We start from the raw sequence: 18,402 nt of genomic DNA, 5'->3' as shown, positions 1-18,402 counted from the left end.
TAACACATCCTCGCATGCTCTGTAGCTCGAATTTGATCATTGACCGGAGAGCCCCGCCGCAGGACATGGTTGCCGGTGATGCTCCGGTGAGCCTTTTGGTAATCCGTCACCACCGTAGTGCTCAGTAGGTCCAGGGGAATCGATTAGTGTAAGCCACGCATCCTGAGAGGCCCTAAATCGGCGGCGCCGTCGTCTACTGGCCGCCGGCGTCGAGCCGTGGTCGTAGCTGATGTGGCGGTGGGGTCCTCAGATGCATGTTGACTGGTCGTTGCCATCGTGGCAACTGACCTAGTCAACGGCCCCACTCGTCAGTCGCAGTGGCTAGGTGCGAATCGGTACATTTAGTATTTTCTGTTTTATTTAAAAACCAGTAAATTGCTGAAACTTTGCAAAATCATATAAAATTCATTTTAGCTCAGAAAAATATGAATAATATATCAAAATGCTCACAAAAATAAACTCTATTCAAATAAAATATAAAATAAAAATGTGTGTCAAAATAAAAATTCACTTATTTTTAATCTTATTAATTATGCCATTTCAAGTATTTAAAATACAATTTGAATTCAATAATTAGTGAAGTTTAAAAATTAAATTTTAACTATTCATTACTAAGTAAAATGTTAGGATTAATTTTATTTATCATATTTGCATTAACTTTATTATTAGTGGTAATTCTTAAACCCTAATTTGCAAATTACTATTTTCTATTTTCTTTAAATAGCAATAACTCAAGAAAATATTAAAAGCCAATATTATCTTGGTAGCCCAACAATTGTTTACTTAAACATCTTAAGTCAACAAGTTAAATACTTCAAACCTAATAACAATTATTAAACCCTGATTCTTAATTAAACCTAAATAATAATTACTCGAATTATTAAATCTTGTAAAAATTAATAAAATGCTAAACCATTACTAATTTTGATTCAAAGTAATTAGTAACCACAACTCTATTACCAATCATCATTTTAGGAGTTGTACCATAATTTAGAAACCCTAGTTTTAATATATAAGTTAGAATCTGGATCCCATTATTGTATGTGATCATTTGAAAATGCTTTAACCTTAAACCCTAGTTGCTTATCACATGTGATCATGTGAATGTCACCTTACATAGAGAACCATATTATGTGACCAACAAATACAAATCATGATCCACTAGCATAAAACCAAGTCACATGAGATTATCATTTCATGTCCCTATTCAAACCTATATGATTCCCTAAGTGTCACCTAGGTATAAACCCTAACTTGTTAATTGAATTAGTACCATTGATCACTATTCCTATATACCAAACCATTAAGATCAACCTCAACCATCAAACCCTAGTAGAACTATAATAAAGAACCCTAGTACCAATCTTGTGTAGCAATTCATCACACATGCTCCTATTCCACTAAACCCTACTTAGGAAATGATAAGCCACCTAGCTTAGAAACCATTAGAAATTACTTAGTGAAGCAATTATGAAACCATAGTAAACCCTAATAGCTAATTTATAGAACCATCTTGACCATCATCCTTTGATATGATACCATAAGCAACCATAGCAATAAACCTACCAATAATTGCTATATAGAAACCCATTCCAAATTAAGAACCAACTAGTTCCTATTAGTAAAACTAAAGGAATCCAATAGTAAACCCTAGAAAGCCATAGCTCCTATGTATAATAGTTCATATTCTTATTTAATCTGTTCTTCAAAAGTTATTCTTTTGAAGTACAAATGTCAATCAAACATTAGAAACCCTAATCCTTCTTTGAAATACTCATTAATTCTTAATTAACATGTTCTTCAAAAGTTATTCTTTTGAAGTATAGTATAAGTAAACATCAACCATGTTCTGTAGAACCTAAAATTGACAACTGTTCTTTATATTATTCCACCACTACTTTTTATGTGTATGATTGTTACGATGTCTTATATCACTTGGATATGATGCTAATATAACCAAACCCTAATAAGAACCTTGTTTGAGAACCATTCTAAAAGTGCAACCAACCCTAAAGAAATCTTTACAACTCATACATCTTAAATCATCGAGGTTAGGTTACGCTAGGGACGATTGCATCGCATACTATGCATCTTTGCTTGTTCTTTAAGCATTGTCCTTACCAGACGATGATGGTATTTCAGCATTTGGAGTTCTCACGTATCGAAGCTTTTGCCTGCATAATCTTGCAGTCAAGAAAGGCAAGTTCATCGCTTGCTCATGTCATTTGATTATTTGTATCAAACTATATGCAAAGTACTATACTTATCACTCATGCATTGAAAAGCAAAGTATTATTTTACAATTATGAATATGACTATGTGGTGGGCAATGGAACCATGGTATGTGTTGATATGGTGGAGGTTCCATTGCATGGGTACTACTCATCTAGGACTAAGTACCAATGCCGTCCAGTGATTCTAGCGCCGTACATATCGCGTTGACCATAAGATCTATAATGGCTCTGGGAAGTCATTGTATCTTTTCCCTTCTGCACGCCAACGGATTGGTAGAGCCGCGGGGTGTTGGAGGCACTGCCGTAGGTTGGGATAGCCTTTTAAATCCCCATCCATTAGTGATGTTGGGCTCTACGATCTATGATGGATTGTCCAAAGTATACCGTGAGTAAAGCCGTATTATCGGGAGAAGTCTACTAGGGGTGTACGGGTGGACAAAAGGGTGGGTTTGCAGTCGCGGAGAAGGCGGTGTGGACTTGGATCTTACACCTGGCCTCACACCAAAGGAAGTGTGGACGGGAAAGTTAACGCCTGGTTGGCAACAAGGATAAGGTCTCTTATGGGAAAAGTAACGCACCTCTGCAGAGGATACTGAATTTTATTTGTCACTCCTGTTCGGGAAGGAAGCTGAACGTGGCAGGAAAGGAACTCCACGAAGTTCTGGTAAACCTGTGAAGACTGACGGGCATAGTTTTCAGAATAAAATAAACCTTTTGAAGAAATGTTTATGAAAACTTGCATTGGCCTATGACTTTCTGGTCTATGGCTGTAGCTAGTGCATGATACACCTATTTCCTAATATGAACTTGCTGAGTACGCTCGTACTCATTCTATCCCATTTGAACCCCCTTCTTAGATCAAGGCATCGAAGGAGAAACTACCGTGGAACTCGAAGACAAAGGAGTCAACTGCAACAAGATGAAGAATCCAGTCAAAGAAGTTAATGGAGTCAACTTTTGCATCAGCTATTATGGAAACCTAGACTAGTAATAGAAGGGAACCTTTCCCTAATCCTAGCACCTAAGTAGCTAGAATTCTTTAGCAAGCCAAGTAGCTCTTAAACTTGAGTTAGCAATAAGATAGACTACAAGTCGTTCTTCTGGAGCTTTATTTGAAGTTTTACCTCACTGTAAAGTAGGAGGCTGTGTGGATCTTATGTAAACAGTTCGTGTGTACTTCTATAGACATACCTTGGACTCGCATATATTTCTGTTGTACCACTCTGAGATGTAATATGAGTGGAACGGTGTTTCACTTGTGTTATGTCAATGACTTGTGTACTACACCATGCAGTGGTACGCTGGGTCATCACATTCAGGGTTCGAATCCTGCCTTTGTAAATTAAGTTTTGCCACAATGGAAAAATCATGAGAGTTGCAAAAAGCGTGTAGTACTACGAGGTGCAATCTTCAAAACATAATTTTTGCAATTAAATTTCCCCTTACAACAAAAAGAAAAATGAATTAATCGGCGATAATGATACCTATTGCATCTTTTCAATAAAGAAAGAAAGAAAAATCCATGATTGTTGCAATATCTTATATATTACCATGGGTACGGAACTTGTTGCAATATGCAAATAATTATTGCAACGAAATGGGTTTGAGGCAAAGTATCGGTATTGCGACAAACTAGAATTTTGTTGCAATACAATCTATTTTTTTGCAACAATGTGAAAACTTAGCGCAACATGGGAAAATGTAGCAATATCTTTTCAAATATTTCCACGATTTTGTAATTGTGTTGCATTAGCTAGTCTCTATTGCAACAAGGTTGCAAGTTTATGCAACGAAGCATAATTGTCGCAATAGGACCACCATATTACAACAAAGGCATGTTTTGTTGCAATACACGTCCTCTTCTGCAACACAAAAGTTGACTACCGCTACAAACCTATATTGTGGCAATATGTGGAGGCTATTACCACGATTGGGGGTTTCGTGGCAATATTGCGTTCTATTGCAACGAAAACTGGCAGTTGCAATAATTATTGTTGCAATAGACCGGATTTCTTGTAGTGTAAAATGCATACATGAACTTTGTAGTTTACTGCCACATATTACCACATATTTGCATCTTATATAATATTATTTGCATATTTAATATTATTTTTGGGGATTTCTAAACAATCTCCTCTCCTATGGTTCTAACTTTGTCTGGTAGAAAACACCTTTTGTTAGTATTTTTAACTTTTCAGGAGCTACGAGACTCGAAAAAGGGCAAGGTTACGAGCCACGCTTCGGAAATTTCAATATGAAAAAAATGAGCTAAAGTGGGACATCCTATTGCGCCCCGGGATTATTGATCCATGCACACCGGATGATCCGTATTTACCAATCTTCACACCTTCGCATCAGTTTTGCCTTTGGCCACCTGGATAAGGGGGCCAGATGATCCGACCTGCTGATTTCTACAGGATTCATCTCATTTCCTCTTCTCTTCTACACATCTCCTCAAGATGTTCTCTTCCACCGATACCAGTGAACAATCATCCAGTAAAGTAACCATACAATGCACCATAGGAACAAAGGTGGGTAATCATCCGTAGTGCTAAAATTAATTCTTACACACTTGAGCACATATCGTAAAATTCTATTTGCGTGTTGTTACCAAACACATAAAACCGTAGAGATAGAGCATGCTCTTTCAATAGCAGGCTAACACAAAAAATTTGGCAGCATTTTGAGAGTATTTTGGTAGCATTTCAGCAATAATTATGTGAGCCTTCAAAATCGTGCAATAGCCCTACGAAAAACACATTGAAGAAGGATGAGACATAGGTAAGAGCAAGACGATGAGGTACTGCTAGGCAGAGGGACGCGCAAACGTCTTACCACCAGAGAAGAAGGGGTGGACGGGTGTGTGGGACAGCTGCCAGTGTGCGTCTTCTAGGCGGAGGGTAGCCAGAGCTGTGGCAGGGAGGACCGCCGGACGCGTCCTCCCTCGCCGCGTGCGAGGGAGTCAGAGAGTCGAGGGGAGGGGGGGGGGGGGGGGGGGTGGGGCATAGCGATTAGAGAGGAGGCAACTTTGGCCAAGGGCAAGAGGCGACTGCGTGATTAGGGTAATCGGTAAGGCTTAATCAGGGTTAGACAAAGTAGGCCTTTGGTGCTCAAAAGAGGGGCAACTAGACCTAGGTAAAATCCCACGTGTCACTGACATGTGGATCCCACATGTCAATCGGATATTCGTGGGGTATCGATGGGGCAAAACTCCTGCTCATGCCTGCTCCATGAATTATCGGATATCCACCCCATGAAATCCGTGAATCTAATCAACCCTCCAGACCCTTGTCAACCCTCCAGACCCTTGTTCGGCCAGCTAGATATCCGTGGATACTGGATCCGAGAATAAAATTGCCATCTTTAAAGAGAACGTAGTGGCCCTTATGCACACTAGATGGACATGCGCGCTTCGCCGCGCCGCCTATAGTGCGCTAGGTCTTAGAGGTCTTGATAGCCACGTTCATGTGGGTCATAATATGTTTTTCATCAGATGGCTATGCAGGTCCAGAAGTGCTTGCCGACCAAGCCGTTTGCTATTTCCTCTCTACAGCAACATGGAAAACAATCAGGTACTCAGCCTGTAGAAACCATCACGTCTGACATGATAATCAGCAGATAAAAAAAAGAGGCTGATGCGGAATGGAAAACGTAGAAGGTCCCAGGTCTACATGGATAAGATGCTACTGGTATCTCGGGATTTATTGCCAATTATAGGGACCTGATGAAAGCACTACTATCTTCATTCAGTTCTCCACAACGGTAATGCCATCCATAAGTAGCTGGCGTCCTTCTCCATCTTTATGAGGTGACATTTCTAATGGACACCTCCATACTTGCCAGAGCTGCAACCTCTTCAGATGCATCAAAACCCTAGGTTCAGTGAGAGATAAGGAAAACTATTGCTGATTACCTACAGATCACTACTTCAAAGATCACATAGACAAAAAATATGTAAGAAGCATTCGAATACGTTAACCAACTCCCCAAAAATTAAAACAATGGTTGACTGACCAAAGATCTAGTTCAGATCTGGAATGTCGCATGTTGCTCTTAGTCGGGTGAACAGAGGATTTCTCGCGTTGCCAACCCTACCCAAAGCTTCTGTGCGCATGAAATTGGTGGTCACCGTATATGGCCAACAATGGCTGCTTATTAGAGGAGAGTATCACAAATATCTCAAAAGTGTTGACAGTTCAGTCTGTACCCTAGCTGCCCTGATTTGTTTCAGGTCCTTTCCTTCACTTTGCCTATTGTACTCTTGCTGTGCATGTTCATTTTCATTGATACAAATTCGATATTTTGAAACGCAATATTAATATACTTACTGTACTACAATTGAGAAAGATTGCGGATATCTGCAATGCAGTTGGTAATGAAACAACAACTGCACAGTAGACCCATAGTTTCACCATTAAGCTATTAACTACTCTAGCATAAGAAATCATGTGTGAATAACTTTGACAACTAATTTAATAGAAAGGGCGCCACACAGTAATATTTCTATGTGTGGACGATCTCTGATGTGTTGGAGGTGAGGAGCTTAATTAGATTCAAGAAAAAATTGGAATGAGACCTTAACTCATAATAAGTATGGACATATTACTATTTGACTTTCTATACCATTTACTAAGTAGCAAAAACATAGTCACGCCGGATTTTTCCAACAACGATTCACTGGATAACCGATTGGTGTAATTTGTTTGTCCGTGGTACCAGCTGCTCTTGTCCAATAATACATAGTGTCATAGGATAAGCAAGTCAGTCAATTGATGTTAATGTTTTTTTTCAAGAAAATTGACAATCTGAAATCTGAAGTGTGGGCATCTGGCTGGGTACATGAACTAAACCTAAAGAATGTAGGGGCAGTTCTCTGATTGTCCTCCTGCATGGCTTAAACTAAATCCACTGAGGATACAATCAATGGAGGAGAATTGGAAGCCAGTACATTGGCATTGAACTATGCCGAACTATCATCAAGTTGAGCACTACCTTCACGACCTACTCCACAAGGTCCAATGTTAACATTTATCACCATTGAACTTCTGTCGATCATTAGGTCACTGAAAACCAGTATATATTGGCATTGAATTTGTATTGATCATTAGGTCACTGAAACATGTTAAAAAAATTGCAGCAGTGATTCACGCATGGCTTTCGTGCTAATCTGAAAGGGCACTAAGTACAGACCCAAAAACAGAGCATCGTCCTCCAGATTGGCATCTACAGTGGTATTTACTTGTCGTGAATCTGTTCGGGAAAATTGTATGACAAACAAAGAATCCACTTCGTTTCAAACCAAGATGCATGTACGGTAGGAAAAAATCGAATTCAACCCATCTCAATGAACCTGGATGAATTCAACCCATCTCAAGGTACCTCGGAACTTGATGGCCGCTTAAGTGTTGCAGCCTCCCGTCGACAGAGCTAACCAGTGGCAGCAGGCCCTAGCAGCTTGATACTCTCCCGGCCGCCTGTGTAGCCGCCATGTGCTGCCCGATTCCAGCAAGTAGCAACCGTCTCCTAGAAGCTCTGTCACGTGCCTCGATCTCGGTGCCGAGCTCCACCGCTCTCCTCCGGTAGAGCAGGAAAAATCAGAAGCCTCCAATTTGAGTACTACACCACTACTACTATTTGACAGTTGACACCAGCTGCAGCAGTCTTGTACTGCAATCCTGCAAAGCAAAGGGATTCAGCACATCATAATGCAAACAGAAGAGAAGGGAAGAATTGAAAGGAACAACTTCAACAGGGCCTTCACCTCGCGCACGCCGGCGTGATCCGGGCGTATGGCCGTCGTGCCAGGCGCAAGCACACATCGAATGTTTGTCTCGATGGTCCCGGGGCGCGATGGCTGTTTCTGGTCGCCTCGCTTGTGCACGCAGGAAGGTCACCGTGGGAATAGCCTAGGCCTTGGGACCACCATGGCCTCGAATGTGCTACTCATGCCCTCACGACGCCCAGATTTGGCGCTAGCGGAGCCTTCCTGGAATCTGCCACGCTAGACGGAGAGATCTCGTGGAACGCTGACTCGCGCATGCGGCCGGCGGGGCCTACTCCCAGTGCGGCCGTCCGCCCTCGAGGTAGTGCGCACAGCCGCTCGGAGCACGGGAGCTTTCATCCCGGCCACGGGGGAGACTGCAGCCAGAGATGAGTGCAGGCGTGGCGGTGTTCGAAGCTCGAAGAGGGATGACTCCGGTTAGAAGCGCAGGTGGAAGACGATGGAGGGAGGAGCGGCGTGAGATGAGAGGCAGCAGTGCCACGACCACTCAAAAGAAGAGGAACATGGAGAATTCCAAAATACAAGCGCGCAGCGGCGGCGGAGATTGGGGGAGATTGTGGGATACCTCCAGTGAGGGGGACGACGGCAGCTTCCGCCGGGGCATGAGCGGCGCGCGGCGGCGGAGGAGATTGGGGGAGAGGACTCAGGTCTCAGGAGGAAGAAGCGAGAAGATAAAGCAGACTTTGAGGCTGTCATTTTTTACCGGATGCAGTATACCTCAGGAACAACACTACAGCCAACATCAAGTGGGCCAAAGATGTCAGCCACGCTAGAGATCTAACCCGGGGTAGTGGTAACTCGTTTCGTTTTTTCCAAACATACAATCCTAACCGTTTATAGCCACGATCCTACGGCCAAAACAGCGCGCGCGGGAGTAGGCTGAGGACGCTAGGTATTCAACAAGATTATTATATGTTGTAACTAATTTCCGTCAAAATGGAAACGAAAAGTCACATTTTTTTTTGCGTGAAAGCAAAGTCACAGCGTCACACCATAGTCAGTGAAGACAATACTAGTGAAACATATTTTTGCTGGGAAATCATTTGCATAGCACCTTTACGGGCTTGACCAACCATGGCTCGGGTCCATGCCCATCGGCCAGGACGATTCAGCATCTCATGTCGCCGCGCGCCACCCGCCGAGCGCTATGGATTGATCACGCACGAACTGAGTACTGACATCACATCACGGAGCAAGACCCGGGGTCGTCCTCCATGGAGTGCGCGGCGCAGCGCCGGGGTGCCGGTGCGGCCGCGGGCTTCCCTTTCACCTGCCTGCTACCGTTCCAGCCTTGCTGCTCACCGCCGTTCTTCTTCTGCTTCTGGTTGCTAGCTGCGGCGCCGCCACTCTTGTTGCCATTTTTGGCACCGATCTCTTTCTTCTTGCCTTTGTTGCTGTTTTTGCCGGCGCCGCCATTCTTGGGACCGTCTTTCTTCTTCTTCTTCCCGCTGCGGTCCGTCTCCTTCTTCTTCGACTTCAAAACAAATTAACGAGATGGCCTGTCAGCAATTAATACGGGCGAAAGCAATCCATATTTTCCTGATAAATTGATTATGTATTTATATGGGACTAGTAAGGTACCTGGCCGGCTTTTGTGTTGGCGGGAGGACGACCTTGAGCGCCGGCGTGGAGCAGCTCCACGAGGCCGAGGTCAACGACGCAGGCGGTGATTCTCCCATCGACGTCCTGGAACCTGGCGGCAGTCCTGCCGCTGGAGAGCCAGGCAAGCCAGCGGCTCTGCCGGCGGCTGGACTCGACGAGCTTGAGCGCGTCGTCGAGGGCAGTCTTGAGCCTGCCCAGCGCGCTCCGCCTGGACGCCGTGTCGCCGCTGGCCGCTGCGTCTTTGAAGTCGCGGAGGTTGTTGCCGATGGTAAGCGCGCGGCCGGCGAGGTGCCGGCACATGTCCCTGTTCCGGCGGGCGGTCTCAGCCGCTTTAGCGATCTGCTGCGCCAACTTGATGATCGTGCTCACCGCCTCCATGATCGATCTAGACGGGCGCGCGCGACAATACTAATGTCCCGGATTTGAGAAAAGCACTCGGTAGACTGCTTTTGTGATATAGCGTAAATTTCGACGAAGCTATCCGCAGCGTCTAACTGTATAGGCATGCTTTCCATAAGGAAAATAATTGTAAACAGCCGGAGACTGCGTTGATCCCAACCTCCGGATCCAGCGTTCGCCGCGTGTCCTGTGGGGGCCCACCTTATCCCGTGCGTGGTCTGTCTCCCACCGCTCCTTTCCTCCTCCTACCTTTCCTCTTTCTACCTCATCGACACAAATTCCTGCTCTGCCCCTGTTTCTATCGCGCTTGGACTCCCGCCGTTGTTCCTCTCGCGGCTGTGCTCCTCCGCTGTTCGTCTTGCAGCCACGCAACGCCGCCACGCCGGCGTCTGTCAGCGCCATCTCGCATCTCCCTGTCTACAAGCGCTCTCAAGGAGGACCACGACGATGTGAGCCATGGCCGGCGGTGTTGGGACCGGCGAGGCTGTGCGGCTGACTGCCTCTGTTATGGCCACCATGGTCGTTGGCATTGAGCGAGCGGTGGTGCTCCCAACCGCGGTCGTCGTTGCTGCAGAGCTGCAATCACCGGGCGGCGGAGCTGCAATCGCCTACCGGCGGAGCTGCATCCAGCGTGTGGCGCAGCTGCAATCGCTTGCCCCCGGAGCTGCAACCAGCGGGCGGCGGAGCTGCAATCGCCTGCGGGCGGAGCTGCAATCGCCTATCGCCGGAGCTGCAACCAGCGGGCGACGGAGCTGCAATCGCCTGCGGGCGGAGCTACAACCAGCGTGCGGCGGAGCTGCAATCCCCTGCCGCTGGAGCTGCAACCAGGGGGCGGTGGAGCTGCAATCGCCTGCCGGCGGAGCTACAACCAGTGTCCGGCGGAGCTGCAATTGGCGAGCAGCGGTGCTGCAACCTGTGAGCGCGAGTGCTGCAAATGGCCGCTGCCTTGTCTTCTCCGTCGGCGACCATGGTTCTCGAAGAAGATGGGCTGAGGCGGAGATTTTTTCGTATATATGAAGCTTTCGGGGATGGTTTTCTGTGGGCTAATGCTACGACGCGGCCGCCGCCGCTGCAAGCCGGAGGCGGAGATTCTTTTGCTGGCAAACTACCGCAATGAGCGACGCCGACGCCTCCACCTTCGTTCCACGGCGGAAAGGCGAGCAGCAGGGACCGGATGCGGGCGATGTCGGACCCTTATCCTTTGTCGTTTTTTTTCCCTTTGTTCCGTGAAGACGACGCTGTGCACATGGGAGCCTCGCTCCGCGACCAGTCAACAACATATCCTGACCGTAGACCCGCAAGGATCTGACGGCAGGGGACCCGGAGGTTCGTAGGTTGGCAACCTCCGGAGGATTTTCAGCACGACCCTTTCCATAATCATATGTACTACCCCACATTAAGTACTATATATACTATAGGGACGTTACATCACCAACCAGGCAATGCTCTAGCCTCCTCCTAACCTAGCCGCCGCCTCCTCCTCTCCCGCCCCCCTCCCGGGCGGCAGCGGAGGATCTACCCGTCCTCTCCGAGCAGCCGCCCCCGGATCGCCGCGCCTAAGCCGCCGCTGCCGGCCTCGGCCCCGGCCGGCCTTGGCCTTGGCCGGCCGGCCGGCCGGCCACAACCCCGGCCCCGGCCTCGGGCACGGCGGCGGTGGGGGCGCCCCTTCCGTCGAACGACGAGGGGGAGGAGAGGGTTTCCACGGTGGCGTTCCATGGGAGGTGATGAAGTGCCGGTGGAGGAAGCCGGGCGGCACGGCTACTTGGCCGGGGCCTGATGCTCTCCGTCGGTAGCCATGGAGGTTTCGGTGGAGCGGTGGCGGTCTCCGCCCCCGGTGACGGTTCAGCGGTGGTACGCATGATCCGCGCCACCGTCTTCTTCTCTTGTGATCCAGCAGGAGGGACTGGCGGCGTGGGGGCGGCGCCGGTCCTCGGGTTTCTCGCAAGCGAAGATGAAGATCTACCGGAGGTCAGTTGCTTTGATCTGGCTGGAGAGATGAGTTCCGGAAAGCTCCGTTGGCGAATGGAACAGTGCATATTTTGCCTGCAGTTTGCTGGATCGGGTGGTATTCGGTCGCGCGCACCCATATTTTTATTCCGACCGTTTGGTTCCGGAGGGAGCGCCGCGAAGCTATATCATGTGTTGACATCAGGTGACTTTTTGGTCCATGGTGAAGTCAGAAGAAAGAATATCATGAAGGCTGGATTGGTGGACTGACTAAAGGAGGTTCGAGTCAACGTGATGCTGAGGGATCTGCTTGGCGTTCCGGGCTTGCAACAGTGGTATGCATGTGGGGGCGGCAGCACAAGGGAAGTTCGGAGTCTTACCTCTCAGGATGAAAACCCAAGGTCTGGCCTTAACTGGTTGTGCCTGACAATGTTCTTGTTGGAGGCATTGTTTTGAGAGTGGGGACTATCTTCAGGGAGAAATCCTAAGACCTTTGGTCCGGCGACGACAGCGCTGGTGCACTGTTTCCTTCTTAGAGGCGTCGCTTTTGGAGAGTCTGTACTTCAGGTGTTGTCACAGTGGTGGTTGTATTGCTGTTGCTAGGTCTAGAAGGCTGTAGCGAGACTTTTTTCTTAGTTTTCTTTACTTTTTTTAGTTGTGTGCATCCGTACTGCCATTAGGGTGGGGCGTTGCTGCAGAGGCTGAGTGTAATTGATATCTTTTGATATTAATATATTCCCTTTATAAAAAAAAAGTTTCAGCGGCCCGCGTAAAGCAGCGGCTCAACGGTCTCACCCAAACTGATCAGGGTGTTCGCGGGCACACACACGTCCTACATTTGCTTTGTGAATTCGTCTGCGCAAACACTGGATGGTCAGGGCACGCGTACGCGCACTTTGCACTTGGCTCCGCTAGCGACCGCATCTGCTTCGCCTTCGGCGTGCTAGTACTGGCGAACGGCACACCGTAACTTTCTATGCGCGCCTCTCCTTTCGCACGCCTTCGTTGGCGCTGTCATTGTGGCTTCAGGGTATTGATGAAGCCGAGGCAACAACCCAGCCTTTTTTAAGGGGCACTAACGGCGGCTATTTTCTCGCCCACACCATTGTCACCTCTGTAGTCCTCGTCATCCGCCTTCTCCCGACCTACGCCATGGGAAAAAGTTAGCCTTCCGCAAGACGAAGCACGATGGCAAGGCCGACTCCTCGCGTGGCAGCAAGAAGACGCGGCAACGCGGCTACCTCCCAATGGACTTTGTGCCCCAGCTACGGGAGGAGAACCGACCTAAGTCACGGTCAGATACCAGCCTACCGGGAGGAGGCTGGTATCTCAACACCCACCGCGTCCTGGTCCCTCCAGTGTCGCGTGAGGGACAAGAGCGGTGTGACGAGGTCCGATGCCACCGGCTCATAACAATTGGATCACGTTCGAGACGCGGGAGTTAGACCCACGCCGCCGAGTAGGATCCTTGGTGACGTCAGTTCTTCAACCGGGAACTCGCGACCGGCCTGACCGACAAGGACGAGGACGACGGCGACGATGATGAGGGTGATGTTGACGACTTTGTTGAGAGCGGAGACGACAATGACGACGACGAGCACTTCGAGAATGGCAGTGCGGCGTGGGGATCCGGAGTACTAGCCGTTGTATCTCAACGGCTACGAGGACATCGAGCTCGCTATCTCCCAGAGCAAGCTCGACCAACTCGCCTAGTGGAATGGCCTCGCCGTCCAGCTTCGCGAATCTGAGATGGCGCAGGGAGGCTGGTGACACCTCCGGGGACAACGGAGCGCTAGGCGCGCGGGCCATCTCATGATCCTCCCATGACGTGGGATCAGTGGCATGAGCCGACGACATTGCCTCCCGTTTCTCCTCCTCCTCCTCCTCCTCCTCCTCCTCCTCCGTCGCCGGTATACCATATGTCTGCCCCCAGTAACGGACTGGCCATAGGAGATGCCGGAGATCGTCGACCTCAATGGCGACGACTAGACGCCCAGGCGTTGTTCCATCAAAATTTGATATGTTCTTTTGCTTAAACTATCTCAACTATGTATTTCTATCAATGAAAATTTCTAAAAAAATACGCCATGCTGCTGGGCACTCCTAGACGCAAACGTGCAATCATGGTTCGAAGGCCATTTTCACATCCTTGATCCAACGCAAATGAACGCGCACAATCACTTTTGGTACCGAAATTCGTCGGGCTGCCCTACCCATCAAATGTAGCTACTGTGGTCATTATTAAACGCTGGAGCTGGGATGGCTACGTCTCACCAAGTGTGGATGCAACTAGCAAGACGACCTCAACAAGAGGAAATTGCAGATAACACCAGTTGTTGGGGAAACTTTTGCGCAGAACCACAACCACGGTTTTCTTTTGCGCAGAACACCATGTTTCGCAGTAATTGTTGCAAAAAACACAAATCACACGTTTAATAACCTAACGGCCCACTGTCAACTATCAATGTCAACGGGAACGGAACAGACAAAGAGGTGGCGCCGATCGACGGCAAACGACTGCATGGCTATGGCCGGAAACATCAGCCCAACAACTAAGAGCATCTCCAGCCGCGTCCCCCAAACGCCTCCCCCAAATGAATATTGGTGCACGAAAATAAAGGTTTTCATTCAATTTTCATTATATATTACAAAGTTTGAATGAAAACGGCTAGATTTCATCTAAACCTAGACTACTGACCGCCCGGCGGTGCGTTCGACGGCCCCGCCCCATTGTCGCCTCCCCTCCGCCGCAGCTCCTCCTGCGCGCGCCTCCTCTCCTTGCGTTGGGCCGTGGCCAGACGCCGCCGCTCCAGCCGCGCGTCCTCCTCCGCCCTCCCCTGCTGCGCTGCCTGGAGGGAGAGCTCGACGGCGCGACGAATCTGCGCCTCTTCACGGGCACGAGCGTCGTCCTGGAGCTTCTTCTCCGACTCGAAGGACTCGACGAGCGTGCGTTGCTGATTGTCTGTCTCGTCCGGGTGTGGCCCATCGTCGTCGGACCACTCGAACTCGTCGTCGTCCTCCACCTCAGTCTCCTCTGCCTCGGCCTCCTCCTCCTCCATTGGCGCCTCCTCCTCCACATCTGTTGGCGCCTCCATCATCGCCGCCGCCAACTGGTCCGCCTTCTCCTCCACATCTGTGGGACGGGGATGGGCTCGGGGCGCCGGACACCGTAACGGGGCGCGCCGAACAAAATTCGGGTTTGGGGGACGCGGCTGGAACGGTTTTTTGGTCCAGCGCGCCCCAAATTGCTTTGGGGGATGCTTTGGGGGACGCGGCTGGAGATGCTCTAATGGAGCCGACGAAAGATCGCCGGTGTGCCCTCCTCCACCAGCAAAGACCGCCACGGCCGGAGCTAGGGTTCATCGGTGTAGCTTTTCCCTATGTTCGAGGGTCGCTATTCTATGGGTAGTGCTGCTGGTAGGAGGGTTCACCACCAGATGAAGATCCGCCACCGCCAAAACTTCTCTATTCTATTGCTCGTGTTGACAGTGTGCTTAATTACACTAATTGGCCGTCAATCGTTGCTAAATATCAATTTTGCAACACTTACGGCAAAACATGGTGTTTCGTGCAACAAAAAGACATAGTTGTGGTTTTGTGCAAAACTAGCCCCAACAAGTGGTGTTACCTGCAATTACCTCCCTCAACAAAGACTTCACTACGGCGGTACGGCTTACGATTAAGTTAACTTTGTTAATTAACAACTTGCGTTGTCTTGTTCTATTTCGGTGAGGTGATGAGGATTGGAGTAACGACGGGGAGATGGCTCAATCAATCAATCAGCTTCGGAATATAAATCTGCAACTAGCTTTACCACAGGAGTGTACCTACGCTCCGTCCACTGGTGGAAAAAGGGGCTTTGGTCGCGGTTGGCAACTGCCATTAGTCGCGGTGGCGCAACCGCGACCAAAGTAGCGCGACTAAAGCCCCCCCCTTTAGTCGCGGTTCCTTACGAACCGCGACTAAAGACCCGTCCACGTGGGCCGCAGGCGAGCGCCAGGGCGGAGGACCTTTAGTCGCGGTTCTTCTGGCCAACCGCGACTAAAGGCCTCCGCAGGGTTTAGGGTTTAGCCCCCCCTCCCCCTAAATCTGGTTTCTTTTTAATTTGTATTATTTTATTTCTTTTGGGTTTTAATTTTGAAGGAGTTTCACATATTCTACGGTACTACATACATGCATATGAATGTACAATTTCAAACAAATTTGAAATTAGAACCAAAAAGAATTCAAGAGGAATATACAATATATATTCAATATCGGATGACCATATACAATTTTGAACAAGTTTCCATCCATAATTTAGTGCATATAAAGTTCTACGTCATCGTAATGGTGTTCTCCTCTAGGATCGATGACTTCCCTCGCCAACCATCCAGCTAGTTCCTCTTGAAGTGGTCGGAAGCGAGCTTCTGGACTAAGCGTCTTCCGGAGGTTATTCCTCATGATGTTGTTCTCACACTTCTGGTCCCGCTCATTGCAGTATCTCCGGATCCTCTCACAAACATAGTATCCACATAGATTGGTCCCCGGTGGCTGAATATCCCCAGTCGTCCGCACTGCCATTTTAAAATGTAGCTCTTTTTTGAATTCACCGACCTTGGTATCTACGAACCGTCTTCAAACCCTACGAGGCAAAGAAAATTAAATAAACAAGAGAGTTATTAATTAGTTACTTGATATTAGGAAATGATGAACGAAATAGGCCGATCGATATAGAGCGCAAATGAATGAAAATAATTACTTTTGCATCATTTTTCTCATGTCGGCCCAAAGCGCCGGATCCATATTCAGAGAGTCGTGGACGAAAACTGAGGAGGTCTGAACTTTAATTACCATAAGAATCCAGTGAAACCTGCGGACACGATACATGCACAGTCATGCATAACTCATCGATTAGCCACATACCATGCATGGAGTAAACAAAAGAGAATGTGCTCAAGACAGAAACACTCACCCAAAATGGTAAGGAAATAGAATATCACTTTTACATTTGCTGTTTTCTAATAAACCGCCACAGGTCATCCTCCACGTCGGCGGGGTGGTGTTCTAACACATATGAATTAACGATTTGTGGGTCAATGAACCCAACATCATGGATGTTCCTTAATCGCATTACCCGCTTCTTCATTAAGTATAATAGCGTACACAACACGCTACTTAGGACAATATATATATATATATATATATAGTGCAGGCAATGAACGAGATGGGGTAGAAATTAATAAATCACTTACAGAACGTAGCAACTGATGATAGATTTGTCGAGGTCGCGCAGATTGAACAGCTGGAACAATTCACTCAGATGAATTTGTACCCAGTAATGTTTGAAGTGATGCTCATATCTAACTTCCGCATAGATATAGTCTTTGGCGTTTTTATGTTTTATGTAACCCTTGTACCAATTTAGCAGACCTTTCATTTGTCGAGGTAGATCCTCTTCCTGCGCAGGCTCGACGAGAGGGCCATTCTTCACATATGTAAATACTACGTCCTTCATTGGCGCCTCATCAAGGCCTAGCGATTGCACGAAGAGTGATACCTAAGTCGGCCGCTTGTTCTCTGGCACTCGTTACGGTCAATCCATGTCTTTGCCGCAGCTGCTATGATATCGGGGGCATCCGGATCGGCGGCTTGCACTATGAGCGGGGCGATCGATTGTTTACTTTGTTCCCCGAGCTGGGCAACTTCTTTCCCCCTTTCTAATTTTGTCTCGGCCTCGTCCTCCAAGGCTTTCTTCTCCGCCAACTCTTGGTTCCTCTTGAACGCGAGTGCTTGCCTACGAAGTTCACGTAAATAGTCGTCAGGCAGATTCTTCGTGGCTTGGGACGGTGTGTTCAAAAATGACTTAGCCCACTGCTTTTGCTTGTCGAGAAAATGCGGCTTGGGCTCGCCCTCTCTTTTCTTCTTGCAATCCTCATTCCATTTCTCATGCGGAGCCGCCACGGCCGCTGGCTTTTCCGCGACAGTCAGTTCCCAAGGGCTGGGGATGAGTGGCTTCGGGGGTGGGTCTGGGATCTTTGTGGTTCTAGGTACATATGGGTCCGGGTTTATAACCCGGGACTGCTTACCTTCTTCGCCGGAGGTGGATTGGGGCGGTGTCTGCGATCACCCGCCGGACGAGGACCGGGGGCGGCGTGCGCTACCCGCCGGAGGTGAATTGGGGCGGCGTCGGCTGACGTGAAGGAGGTGTAGGTGAAGCACCACCACCACCGCCGCCACCGCCACCGTCACCGCCACCGCCACCGCCACCACCACCACCACCGTAGGGGGGTGGACTTGTTGGCGCCTCGCCTGGAAACTTGATAAATTTCTTCTGCCATAGAATGAACTGGCGCTTGACATCTCCAAGTCTTTTCACCCCTTCAGGTGTAGCAATGTCAATGTCCGGGTCCTCAAACCCTTGGACTATCTCCTCCACCGTCACACGAGCATAGCCAT

The 18,402-nt window shown here is 48.4% G+C and overlaps 1 protein-coding gene across 2 annotated transcripts; it reads right to left on the bottom strand.

Annotated features, from left to right (window-relative positions):
- Positions 1-7,374: 7,374 nt before the first annotated feature.
- LOC127294487 (uncharacterized) lies at positions 7,375-10,131 on the bottom strand. Of its 2 annotated transcripts, XR_007846666.2 has the most exons (3): positions 9,598-10,131; positions 9,071-9,490; positions 7,375-7,909 (listed from the first exon to the last, which is right to left on the bottom strand). XR_007846666.2 is itself a non-coding variant. In XM_051324315.2 (2 exons), exons 1-2 carry the CDS (start codon positions 9,994-9,996, stop codon positions 9,197-9,199), a joined length of 693 nt encoding a protein of 230 aa, XP_051180275.1. In that variant the 5' UTR covers positions 9,997-10,131; the 3' UTR covers positions 8,954-9,196. The 2 variants fall into 2 exon arrangements, 1 of the variants encoding a protein (XP_051180275.1); XM_051324315.2 differs by lacking the exon at positions 7,375-7,909 and having other exon boundaries at positions 8,954-9,490.
- Between the last annotated feature and the right edge of the window lie 8,271 nt (positions 10,132-18,402).

This window comes from Lolium perenne, chromosome 4, assembly GCF_019359855.2.
Source record: "Lolium perenne isolate Kyuss_39 chromosome 4, Kyuss_2.0, whole genome shotgun sequence".
Taxonomy (NCBI): Eukaryota; Viridiplantae; Streptophyta; class Magnoliopsida; order Poales; family Poaceae; genus Lolium; species Lolium perenne.
Note: the sequence above shows the minus strand (reverse complement) of the source record. Positions and strands in the feature narration are given on the sequence as shown.